The 12,427-nt window shown below is 40.3% G+C and overlaps 2 protein-coding genes across 4 annotated transcripts in view; one reads left to right on the top strand and one right to left on the bottom strand.

Annotated features, from left to right (window-relative positions):
* Nucleotides 1-207: 207 nt before the first annotated feature.
* On the bottom strand, nucleotides 208-7,126 carry LOC110952336 (heterogeneous nuclear ribonucleoprotein H). Of its 2 annotated transcripts, XM_022195844.2 has the most exons (11): nucleotides 6,988-7,126; nucleotides 5,424-5,520; nucleotides 5,174-5,329; nucleotides 4,928-5,071; nucleotides 3,922-4,060; nucleotides 2,990-3,168; nucleotides 2,697-2,809; nucleotides 2,436-2,571; nucleotides 2,249-2,332; nucleotides 1,965-2,057; nucleotides 208-1,003 (listed from the first exon to the last, which is right to left on the bottom strand). In XM_022195844.2, exons 2-11 carry the CDS (start codon nucleotides 5,503-5,505, stop codon nucleotides 906-908), a joined length of 1,224 nt encoding a protein of 407 aa, XP_022051536.1. In that variant the 5' UTR covers nucleotides 5,506-5,520; nucleotides 6,988-7,126; the 3' UTR covers nucleotides 208-905. The 2 variants fall into 2 exon arrangements, with proteins under 2 accessions (XP_022051536.1, XP_051810789.1); XM_051954829.1 differs by lacking the exons at nucleotides 3,922-4,060; nucleotides 5,174-5,329; nucleotides 5,424-5,520; nucleotides 6,988-7,126 and having other exon boundaries at nucleotides 4,928-5,046.
* Nucleotides 7,127-9,173: 2,047 nt separating this feature from the next.
* ankhd1 (ankyrin repeat and KH domain containing 1) overlaps nucleotides 9,174-12,427 on the top strand; it is a 30,611-nt gene continuing 27,357 nt past the window's right edge. For both annotated transcript variants that reach the window (XM_022195881.2, XM_022195873.2), the window contains exon 1: nucleotides 9,174-9,635. In XM_022195881.2, the coding sequence (XP_022051573.2) occupies nucleotides 9,357-9,635 (279 nt within the window). In that variant the 5' untranslated portion in view covers nucleotides 9,174-9,356. The remainder of the gene's footprint in view (nucleotides 9,636-12,427) is intronic.

The following is a 12,427-nucleotide window of genomic DNA, read 5'->3' as shown; positions in this document are numbered from 1 at the left end:
ATGCTCTCCCCCCCCCCATGCAAAATTATTGTGAATGACTGTAGAATGTTGACAAAAATCTTACTATGTTAGAATGTATTATAACAGGGATTTGTGAAATGTCAACTGCTACAAAACCATTTTCTTAACCTGGGAATGGTGACCAAAAGTGTTTTTTATCTAGACATTTGATAAATTAAAAAAAAAAAGCCTCCTGTTTTCCAGCACTTGTTTCAATTAGATATTCCAGACTAGTTTATTCACTTTGTGCACAGGAAATACAAATAGCATTTGAAGCAGTAGAAACCTTCACGGTAGCTGATTTGAAATTCACTTGCTTTTGATGTAGCCCTCATTCAGAAAAACTAACCTATCAACAGTCGCACCTTAAGAAAACAAAACATGCGCTGACCATGTGAAGTTTCAAATTCAGATCAACATTGTAATGGGAAATGAAAAAAAAATGAAGCTAAACACTATGTAGAAGATGAAACAAGGTCTAAACGTCAGAAGATACCAGACATTTTCAGTTTTCTTGTTCATGCACTCAGACATTGAAACATGTTAAATCCACCAGCACAGGATGAGTTAAACTTGAGAAATAGCCAGGTGTTTGGAGAACGTTAACACAAAATGACATACTTCCGGGTAATGACAATGTAAAGTGTGGTTTCTGTAAGGAGGAATGGGGAAGAGAAACAGCACATCTGCCATATTTCTTGTGACAACAGATGATCTTGCTTCTCTCTGAAGATCATCCACTTAAAAAAAAATACAAACCCTACCCCTCAGTATTTTCAAAACAACCTCACCTGACCCTATCCTATGTGTACGAGGTGAGACTTGCGTTTCCAGTCCTTTCATCAAAATGCTGTGTTAAAAAAACACATGAAATCAAAGGAGGGACAAAAAAAAAAAAAAAAAAACTACATTCCCCATCCTCCTCCCAGTCCATTCATTGAGCCTCTGCTTCCTCCTCCTCCACCACCGCCGTAGTAATTGCTTCCCATGCTGCCCTGGTTACCTAACAAGAGAGACAGAATACACACTATAGGACCGAGGAGTTCATCAAAAAGTCATGGGCAGCAAAACTCAACTCCCTCCACGTAAAAGCTTAAGTCTCAAGCGCTCAATATTAGAACACGGCTGTATCACACATCACAGTGGGATTTGTTTTTTAAAATCAGACTAGACAATCGTGTTCACAACATGACATTTTCTTTTTGAATGGAGAGAGAACATATGTAACATCTACTAAATTATAGACTGTAGCCTAAAAGGACTCGGCTGATTTGGGAAAATGGGAGGTATATTTACACAGTATATCTCACTTTTATCTGTTGCTTGTACTGTTCATTTATCTAAAAAACTAAAGCCTGAATGAAGTCATATCAAGAAACTCAGGTTGTATTTCAAACTATATCCTGTATTTCCACAGAAGCAAGGGTCAAGCCAATGTAACAGGAGCAGCCTGAGGAGCAACATTAATGGATCACACAGCGCTCGTGTTGTGGATTTACTTTGAAGCGACATGCTCCAGTGCAGCTTTCGCACAAATAATTGCAACTTTCCACAATATGGAAAACCTAGTTCTATGATGCAACCTCCTTTTCCAGCTGTGAAATATTGCTTTAGAGTAACTTATACTGTATCTTTTAGAGGAACTCTGCCAGGAAACTGTTTTGTTAACCCAGTAAGAACTAAAGGAGTTTCTTAGGGCTCAGAACATGTTTTGCTGCCAGAGAAGAAATTAAATAATATTACACCATAGGCGTCTTTGTTAGCGCAGAAGGAAACTTTGAAATCTGTCAGACAACTAAGAATTAGACAGATGGGCTCAAGAAGAGTCTTCCTATTAACAGTTTTATGGCGTTTCCTGTTTGACGTAGGGGATAAAAGGCTTCAATTGTAAGCACTCTCTTCACTGAAGAGTATAGTTTAGAGGGAATGGAAATGAAAACCATTACAACAGAGCTGACACTCACTATAGTCACTGTAGCCACCCATATTTCCTTGGCTGCTGTATCCACCAGAGTACCCTGAACTCAGCTGGCCACCGCTGTAGGATGATTGGTTACCTGTAGAAAGGACAGTCATTTTAGGTTCAAGAGGAAATTAAAGCAGCATAAAATATGTCTAAGATGTGACACTATTGTGTGTTTGAGCAAATTACCAAGAATCATTAACAACTGTAGTGTGCTTGCGTCTCAGCATTTTAATCCAAACAACAGAGGGCACTAGTCTCAACACCTCTATTACAAACACTTACCCATGCCACCCATCATTTGGCTGCCGTAGGCTCCATTACTGCCACCTGCTGTTGAGTTCAAGAACAGCTCCACATAGCGGTGCTCTGAGAGGAAGAATAATATGAACATTCAATAAAAAAAAAAAAAAAACACTTAACCAAAAAAGAGGACGTGATTTATTTCCAAGTGCTCTCAAACCAAACTCACGCATGTTGGCTTTGTCTTTGGACATGGCTGCCACAGCATCTTCATGTGTCGCAAACTCTACATCTGCCTCCCCGGTTACTCTGCCGTCTGGGCCGATCTCAATGTGGACTCGCACCGGATTCAACGGCGAGAAGAACTAGCAATAAAAACAATGGACAAAAAAATTAACGAGTGGCCCACTTGCTTAAGCTGCATATGCAATCAATACATCCGTAGTATACACAGAAAACAAAGGATGCTAGTGAGGTCGCAGCAGCTCACATTGTAGATGTCTGTCTCTGTGGCTCTGTATGGCAGGCCTCTCATGTGGACACAGTGGCCTGTTGTGCTCTGGAAGGAAGAGCCGCCATCGCCGTACCGTCCGTCCGATACACCTGAATATACATACACGAGATTAACACAAGGTCTTGTGACGACTTTGTATCCTAATCTCATTAATTCTATTCTGCAGCTTTAGCACGACGAGACAAAGGCGAGAGATTATTTGAAACAACTGCACAGGGTCACACCACAAAAACTTATCTCTGCTGTTCCTTAAGTCCACGTGCACCCACCTCCTCCGTAGCCTCCTCGACGCATTCGGTCATAGGATCCACCTCGGCCCATCATGTTGTAGCCGCGACCACCAGAGGGCCGGTCATAGGGGCCAGGTCTCTGCATGCCCATAGGCTTCCGCTGGGGTTCATAATGGGTCCGCACCTCAGCGCGGCTACTCTTGAAGATCTCAATGTACCTAAGAGCATAGAGATACCACAGTGAGGGCATGGGGAATGGATGAACACCGCATTTGCTCAATACTGCTGAAACTGGGCTATGCAGATGCTGTCATGGTGCAGTCCATAGGTAGTATAATCTGAGTATTTAATGCTAGATGTTAATAAAGTAAATATAAAGAACTTAATTACTGACTTGGGAAAAAAAAAAGGAAGTTGTCCAAATTGATAAGGGCCTCAGTGACTTTACACTTTTCTTATGGTTACCGGAAGAGCTTTAGAGATCTCATTCAAAAATGGTATAATAACAATGTCCTGTGTCCTTGCCATGACAGCGATTGTCCTGGTTTTAGAGGGACAGAAAGAGCTCCAGCACCTCTGCAACCCACTCTAAGCATTACCTGTCATAGTGGGCTCCATATCCTTGTGTACAGTGGCCCTCTGATTTTACCACCAGGGAGACTCCTCACCATTTATCAACCTGGACTCATGTTTAGTGCTCAGACACCATTTGTTCTCAGAATTAGCCATGTACTCAAATTCAGGATGTTTTTCTGAATGGTGCCCAAGCACTAATCTTCCCACTGAACATTGTGAATGTGTGGAAAAGTTGGATCTACCATGGCAGTTAGTGTAAATGTGTGGCAAATATTACAGATATGCTCAAAAGTAGCCAAGATTAATGTGGTGTCAGTTTTGTATTTGATTCAGATGTTGAAGGTGCACACCATAAGAAAAGCAACTTATCCAGCCAACCAACCAACCATCCCCACCTGTGCCCTATTCTTTCCTTGTGTTTCTTTAGAGCCTTTTCAGCTATATCCTGTGAAGCAAACTGCACGAAGGCCTCCCCCGTACTCCTCCCCTGGATGTCCACCGGCAATGTTATCCCATTTGGCACGATTTCCAACCCTTCAACCCAAGGACAGATAACCCCAGCAGGGGACATATTAAATCACATGCCCAATCACAGAGAGAACTTTCTCTAAAGAGAGAGATAGAAAACTTATGGAAAACTCTATACATCATCACACATACCAGTTCAGTTTTTAACCAGTGACTGGCCATTTACACGAGTTACTTTAACTGTATTCTTGGGATAAAATAGAAATGACAGGATAGAGGAAGAATATGGAAAAGGGCACTGCGTGGGACATCAGGCTAGTATTGGTGTGTTGATGAAAAGAGAATAAGATCTTGGTGGGTGACATGAGTAAAATTACTGTTCGCAAATTAGGTACTAATCTAACATTTGGCATATATTGTTTATAAGAAGTGTATTTAAAAGACGAAGGTGTGAGGAAATGGTGAAAGAAACGATGATACTGGGGTAAGAGGGAGAAGCTACTGTGTTGTCAGTGATGAGTGGGATCCATTCCATCATTAGTATACCACCATTAAGCACAGAACTTAAAAATGTAATATCAAACTTGGTTACAAAAAAGTGATGAATGTGGGCTCAAGATGGATATGATGGTCAAAGATGGGAAAGGATGTTTGCATAACAGATTCCTGCTTGTGAACAAAACATCAAGTCTTCAAAAAAAAAAAAAAATCCTCTATTTAAACTTCAACTGGGTTCCTTTTCCGCCGTCATTTATGTTTTACAAGACAATATAACATTTTTGAATGGCATATTGGCTTCTTTGTAAATCAGATGCAACAAGTAGTCAGTGTTGGTAAGAAAAAGGAAACAAGAAAAGGAAGGTGGGGGGAAAAGTTAAAATTATCAACATTAAAGGGATTTATAATTAACCGCTGAACAAGGCCTGTTCTTACCTGAGAAAAACTGTACTATCTCCTCCTTGCTGCAGCCAAAGGGAAGGCCTCGGAGCCGCACGAGCCCATCTCCTGCGGTCTCTGGACAGTTTGGGCCTGTGTGCTTCATGACCCAGTCCATCTCGACGTTGTTGGATTTAAACACTACATCACAGGACAGCAGACAATTAGTTTTTATGCATTAAAGCAGACAAAATTTCATTACTCATCGCAAACGGTTCATCGTTTGTATGCTGCTGTACATACCCTCCACATATCTGTGACCCATAGTTTCTCTGTCCTTCTTCACGGCAATCTTCAGGTCTTCTTCCGTCTCCAATTCGACAAACGCCTCTCCGCTGGGACGTCCCTCTCTTGTGTAGGTGAAGTGGATGCCGCCTCCATTGTTGACGATTTTGCAATCTGTATTGGAGATTAGAATTATATTATTACAACCAACTCATTTCTAATTGTGTAAATTTAAGTATTTCAATTAAAAACCATAATATATAAATACCTGAGAAAAACCTCTGTACTTCATCCACTGAACAGGACCAAGGGAGACCCCTAATTCTCACTACATATCCTTCATCAGCCATGACTGGTCAAAATCCCTGAGTAAAAAAAGACACCATTATTCAGTATGGCTTTTAAGGTTAAAAAATTATATACAGTTCTGGAAGTAATTATGTAAACAGTTATGACCACCACTTTATGCCTCCACTTTATGCCTCTTCTTTTCTGGTTTTTGGTGAGCTATACTGTGTTTGTTTTGCTAATTTCAAACTGCCAACTTTACATACATTATGGGAACTTGGAAATCTTCATGTTTACATGTCTGTTTTTAACAATTTATTGCATGAGTTATAAGACTTTTTCCACATCTTTTAGAAGGTGCTGTAATTATTTAACCACCATCATAAGCTTCTAAGATAATTGCCAATGCTGAAGGATTGTTTTTTTAAACTTTAGAAAGAAAACAATAGATGATCTAATAATTATTTCCACAGCTCTAAATACGCCACGTCATTCAACAAAACCAATAGTTTTATAGTACATGACAAAATTGTGCTTTCTGCACAATTTTGTCATGTACTATAAAACTATTCCTGAGTTTTTGTGCATGCCTGTGTTACATCATAGACACTGTTCTTTTTCCCCGTGAGCACAAAACATTGTATCTCTGATTCATGTGCCAGTAACTCCAACGAATACTGTAAATTTCATCTCAACTGCAAAACATGACATTTGGGGGACTTTCTAAGTCTCAGCTCTCTCCTATTCACACAACTGCAAGTGTTTGGCCGAAACTGGCTGGTCTATTCTCGGACAGATATACAGCACTTTTTCTGCACTGTAATTTGCCTTTCTGTCGTTTTTATCGCCACCTACTTTTAATAGACTAAACAGATTTCGTCCTAAGTTTCGAGTGTCTATGAAATGAGTTACATGACCTGTAGCTAAATGTGAGCTGAGGTTAGCTAGCAGCGCCATCTTGAGCCTGCTTTGTAGTACCAACCGGCGAATACCGAATCAAAAATCTGATTGCTGTGGATTTTTTTTCCCGCTGTAAACGTTGTTGTTGTCAAGACAAACGTTTCCCAAGTAAATTTCACAAATACATTCTTTCCAGTTTCCCTCAACAAGATAATCAACTCCAAAAATCCACTCCATAAAAAGCGCGAACCCAAACACGGCTAGCGAAAATAAAATGTGTAGCTCGCTACTTTCATTCGACAAAAATGTTGGGGTTGGCGCGTTTCGATAAATAATTAGATGTTCCCATTATTCACGTTATTAATTACTAGATAAAGACTCTATTTATTGTAGAGAGGGCACATGGCCTTCAACCCGCTCGCCACCGCACCCCGACACAAGAACAAAAGCGGCCCTCTGAGCCTGCGCCATGTTATTAGCGTAAACTGTTAGCTGTCCGGCTAGCATCGTTAACTGCCGTTATATTATTTGTAGCGCAATCTGATATACATACCGGTACCGATTTCTTGCGTGTAACCTATGCAAAGCAAACTTTTTTTCTGTGATATACTCAAGCTAAACGACAAATGCATTCGTCAATTTACCTGATATAAGCGCAGATGCAACACGCCACAGTATGTATGATCAGACCTGCGTGATGCAGCTGAAACCTCAAACTGGGTTGCCAGAATTCCCGAGCCATCCCCCTTTCAGAAGCTACGAAAGGACGCGCTTAATAATAGCAGCCGCAAAACAGTCACGTCATTAAACCTAGCCAAGTTTAAATAGATTTGTGGGAAAGGTTAGAGGTGCGTTGTGATTTAAGTTCCATCAAAGCACAAGAATATAAACTTGGCGAAATATCCAATATTGTTCTAAAATTACAGAAAATGTGGGTTTCTATACGTACCTGGCAATCCCGGCTAAAGAACCAAGCGCCTCCTGGCCTGCGTCCACGCCCAAAACCGATGACGCTGCTTCCCGAGGCCCTGGCTGGCTAGCCCAGTGGCATCTCCTGGCCTGCAAATCCAAGTAGCTTTAATTGCAATGGTCAGTACTTTTTCCTCGTCTTTTTGAAAGGTAAATTAAGTGGACTACATTAGGCGTTTATCAAAGAAATTTACAACAAGTCCAAAATCCTCTTATTCCTATCAAAACCAACTCAAAACATCACAATACATCAACAGTACTTTAGACAATTCATTCAGCAGCAAACCTATATATATATATATATAATGTGAAACAATAACCTAACCCAGTTAGCCCTGGTATATTTTGGTACATTGATCAAAACAGGGTATACCACATAAACCATAAACAAGCCAGACACCGAGCACTTGTTGAAATCAGTGAACTTACTGTAAAGATTCTGGGAGGAGACGTTTATCCCACTTTAACAACTTCACATATAGCCTTTAGTACTTTATAGAATCCTGCTTATATTAAGCTGTTTAGTAGCCAATATTAGAACTCTACAGTAATGGCAATGGCCAACTCCAATAATGAGTTTATGTATCTCTAGGGGCAAAAAAACTAATTGTAGTAGCTCAAGTAGGGTATTTAAGTATATATTTGATGTACTAGTACCTTTAATCAGTGTTATCATTTTGTGTTTTCATATAGCCATTCACTTTTAATCTTTAGTTACATTTCAGGTTATACATTTATTTTTATGTTAGCAAACTTTCAAGTATTAGTTCTTATTGTGTATTTTTACACTGGAGTTACACTTATTTATGATAAGGATAATCAAACTTCTATGCTGCTATTTTTTTTAAAAAAAGAACTCCTCCCTATGTGTTGTTTTCTGGTGTTTAAATTCAGTTGGTAATACATTAAAAAAATCACTTCAGGAATGAACCTAACACAAGTATGATCAGGTCTGACATACTATAAGTAAATGCACAGAGTAGTATGACAAAAAAAGGTGTTTAATCTGTGAAATACACCTGTTTTTGCCCGGAACATGCTCATTACTGGAGAGAAACAAAAAAAGAGATAACAATAAGCCAAGAGGAAAGGTACTTTAGGATTTCAAACTTCAAACCAAACATTCACAGGGCTCCAGATAGTCCATTAAATGTATGAGTAGTTTAAAATGATCTTTTGCATCGGAATTGTTTCGGTGTCTGTGAAGTCATTGTAGTGATGTCACTGAGTGTTTTGTGTCTTTTACCAAAATCACCAAAGCTTGTGAAATAAATTACACTTTCAGCATAATAATGGGTTTTATGTTACTTACTTGCAGCACAATCTATGCACATATGTATGCAGTTCTTTTTAATCGTACTCTATGATTTTGATCCAGTGGTTATTTTTTTTTCTCTCTGAACACGCCTTCCTGTCATATAATTGCCTCTAAAATGTCTTCTTAGTTTGCGCTAATTTTATCCTTTTGTATACTTACTAATGCGTTCAAGCATTAAGTAAAATGTGCAGTTTGTGAGGTTCCCTTAGACCCTGATACCTGTTATGTCATGTAAAAAAACCATTATATCAGTCAATAAAATGTTCAAGAGATACCAAAATACTCTCAAAGTAGTCCTTCTATGCATTCGATTTCCTTATATGAGTTTACATGAACTAGTAAAACTAGCAACCAGTTAAGTTGGCCTACCATGTCATGTCTTGACGTTCGTTCTACAGCCTCGTGATATTGGTAAACCTAACATGACGTTGCGGTCCCATGGTTGACAAGCAATAACATTGGCCAATTGGAAATACAGCTAATTTCTTCTGGACCAATAGTATTAGCAGGATTTCCTCCATGGGCGGCCTTTCTGAGAAACAGTGCGTATCGGGTTAGGTTGTTAGAAAGTTAATGGCTGGGGGAAAGAGATCCTCCTCAACCCTCGCTTCGGGAGAGTTTCTGGATTCCCTGAAGTAAAATCACGCTAATATCCCTAAAGAAAGCGCCTGGACGGACGTTTAAGTGAACAACTAGCTCGTTAACACACGTATCGTGAACATAAGTATGCAGGATGCAGTAGCCGGGACGGCAATGCTGACGGACGGCTTCGAGGACGAGATTGACTCGGTGACTCCTCGCTCCCCAGTGGCAGGGATGGGGGTAGGAGCGACACCAGGAGGAGTCGGACTAGGGGGCATTGGGATTGGTGTAGGTGGAAAGAAAGTACGTTTGTACGGCGAACCAGGCGGGCCTGCTGCAGAAAGACTGGATTTCAAACTAGCGGCCGCGGCCGTCCTCTCCTCGGGTCCAGGATCCGGCAGCGACGAAGACGAGGTTTCAGAGGTAGCTACGCTAAGCTAGTTAGCTAAGCCTAACCAGAGAGCTAGGCAACATTCCTCTCCTAGCGCGAGCTGGCTACTAGCTAGCGCATTAGCTCGCAGTTGGCAACCACCCCCTCCCAGGCCGCTGAAATTACGTAAAATTAACAAGCACTTTACGGGAGTCACACCGTTTGTCAGTTCATATGCTTATGGACAGTTCGATGTCTATAATGTTTGGTGAGACAAGAGCAGTTGTTCATGCTAACCGGCTAAAATGTTTTATTTATGCAGCGCAGGCTGTGGCCACGGCCTAGTTCGGGTGGAAGCGACGACGGCCTCGTTCGGTGCTGTCGTCTCGCAACACCCATCACAAGTTTGCAGCTCTTTCAGCAGCTTTCCAGCCACAGCAAATGGAAGATGCCCGTGAACCCACGGACGTACACGGCCAGCTAAATATCTGCCATTTCGTAGTTGTGGTGCAATTACGTCACTTTTCCAAATCATGTAAATTAACTCCGATCGTCTCCATGCTAACTTTTCAGTACGTTTAGATTCTGATTTTCCTGGCAGTGCTGCTCGAATTTTCCACAGCCGGTGTTGACAAATAAGCTAGCTGTCTGTTTTTTCATCCTTCGTCTGTGTTGGTCAGATGGCCACCACCACTGTCAACTTGATTTGCGTTGTCACATTCGAGAGCAGCTTGAGTTCATGTTGAGAGGCGTCCAACTTTCCATGTCACACACGAGGACAGGTGTGATGGCATCTCCTCATCTCAGTTAAACATGCTGCTTTACAGATGTTTTATATAAGCTCAGATGAATGCATAGGTTATGTGTAAATGTTTTTCCCCACAGCACAAATTTGATGTCAACCCAAGTCCTCCTTTGAGAAGGCAGTGTGAGAAAGCCACTTTTTGGGAGATTTCCTCTAAAATATTCTAAAAATTACCAGTCAGATTCACCAAAAGCTATTTAATAACTAAACTTTTCCCCCAGCATGGGCTATTTAATGTGAGTAGTCAGTGTAAAGTTATTAGGACTTCTTAGCCATACTATTGTCACGTAATTGAGTTTACGGTATCATATGACAGCAGCAGAAACAGAAAAGGAAGTTGTTGCACTGCTAGTTGACAAATATTTGATTTTGACAAACCTATTAAAGGTCTTGGTGAGCCCTTTTTTTTTTTTTTTTTTACAATAACCTAAAGGTTAGTTGAGTATTTAAAGGCACAAACACTGTCATTAAATAGTTATGGGTGTGGAGAGAACTGGGACAGCTGAGGAGTGGACTTTACCTGTTGAGCTGTCTGTTACACTTAACTAATATCTGGCTAAAGGAGTATCTGTGTCAAATGCACTACAGCCATGACAGACAACCAAGGATGTCAGCTAAGGCCACTGTCCATGTATCCTGTCTGAGCATCAGCTATGTGGCTGCAGAAGAAGAAAATATCTAATTTGGCAATTCCATCTCAGACAACTTCATTGATTCAAATATATGGCCTCTGTGTCATGTTTCCTCACTCACCGAGTCCACTCGCTCTCAGTCTGAATAGGAGCATTTGTTGTGGTGGTGTAGTCCAGTGGAGAACCTGCTCCTCTGGGCAGTAGCTAAAATCTGACTCCCAGGATTAAGCACATGCCATTCTAGGCCTTTCCAGCTCTGTGGATACCAACACTCTGGGAACTGTAGTTCATTAATAGTGAAGACTGATATCCTTTGTTGATTATAAAGGCCTTTGTAGAACTACATCCCCCATGGGACGTTGTGCCTTGCGTTGCTATCGTATAGCTGAATTCCTGCACACTGCAGAATGCTAACTCTCTCCAAACATTTGCTCTCTGGGCCGGACCCTGTAAGCCAGCTGCAGCTTATGCATGGACATAGAGCGATATTGTTGCTTTCCCAGGTTTTGTCAGAGGTTATTATGCAAACTGCTGACTGACATTGATTTGTTAGTTATTATAAATCTTATTATTTAAAAATGCCACTTTCAAGACAGTCTGCTTCTCCAGGTTCATTATATTCGCTGTGATATTTATCATTGTCAGTATAGCTAAGCTGTATAGCCGGCCTCCTCCATAAGATAATGATTAACTTTAACGTTTCTTCAGAAAGTTAAATGTTTGTACAGATTTTAATGAAGTTATGTCTGAGGAACTGCTTCAATCAAACATTGTAAGGTAGGCTCAATAAACTCAGGTGTCAACAGGATGCTCCTCTAGGTGAATAACAGAATATTTTTGTCCTCAGAAGAGTGAGCTGATAAGTGTTTTTTTTAAATTAATCTTGCTACACTAACCTGTAATTTTTTCATTTGCCTCTGTCGGGATTGTTTATTTTTTCTTGGTTAGTGTGTTGTCAGTTTGTATTGCAAGGTTTTGCAGATATAAATGGTGTACAGAGTGATGTGAGGTTGTGATGAGTATTTTTACAACCACTTGTGATGTAGTTAGATTAGTTTGAAAATATGCGCAGATTTAATGTTCAAAACTTTACTCTGAAACTGACTAAAAAGAAACAAGTCAACTTAGCATTTTTCCCTCATAGCATGTTTGTTGAAATTCAGAATTTATTTCGGATGTATCTGTATTGTTTATAAATCATGTTGTTTATGGACAGAACACTAAAACAGGATGATTTTAACTGTGAGCAGACAAACATACATTCATTCATTTCTGTGTTTTCGTGCCACTTTGCTATGACATGTGTGCATAGCTGCAATTTACATGGTATGGGATACTGATTAAGTCTTCAGTCACATTTTTAAAAAAAATCAATACTACAACTGAGTAAGTAGCAAATGAAATATCA

This window comes from Acanthochromis polyacanthus, chromosome 10 (genome assembly GCF_021347895.1).
Source record: "Acanthochromis polyacanthus isolate Apoly-LR-REF ecotype Palm Island chromosome 10, KAUST_Apoly_ChrSc, whole genome shotgun sequence".
NCBI lineage: Eukaryota > Metazoa > Chordata > Actinopteri > Pomacentridae > Acanthochromis > Acanthochromis polyacanthus.
Note: the sequence above shows the minus strand (reverse complement) of the source record. Positions and strands in the feature narration are given on the sequence as shown.

Excerpts from the sequence above, each read along its gene's own strand:
- LOC110952336 (XM_022195844.2), bottom strand. The coding sequence starts at position 5,505 with ATGGCTGATGAAGGATATGTAGTGAGAATTAGGGGTCTCCCTTGGTCC. Across the intron at positions 4,061-4,927 it reads GATAGTACAGTTTTTCTCAG|GGTTGGAAATCGTGCCAAAT; the intron begins GTAAGAACAGGC and ends CTTGGGTTGAAG. Across the intron at positions 2,810-2,989 it reads TCGAGGAGGCTACGGAGGAG|GTGTATCGGACGGACGGTAC; the intron begins GTGGGTGCACGT and ends ATGTATATTCAG.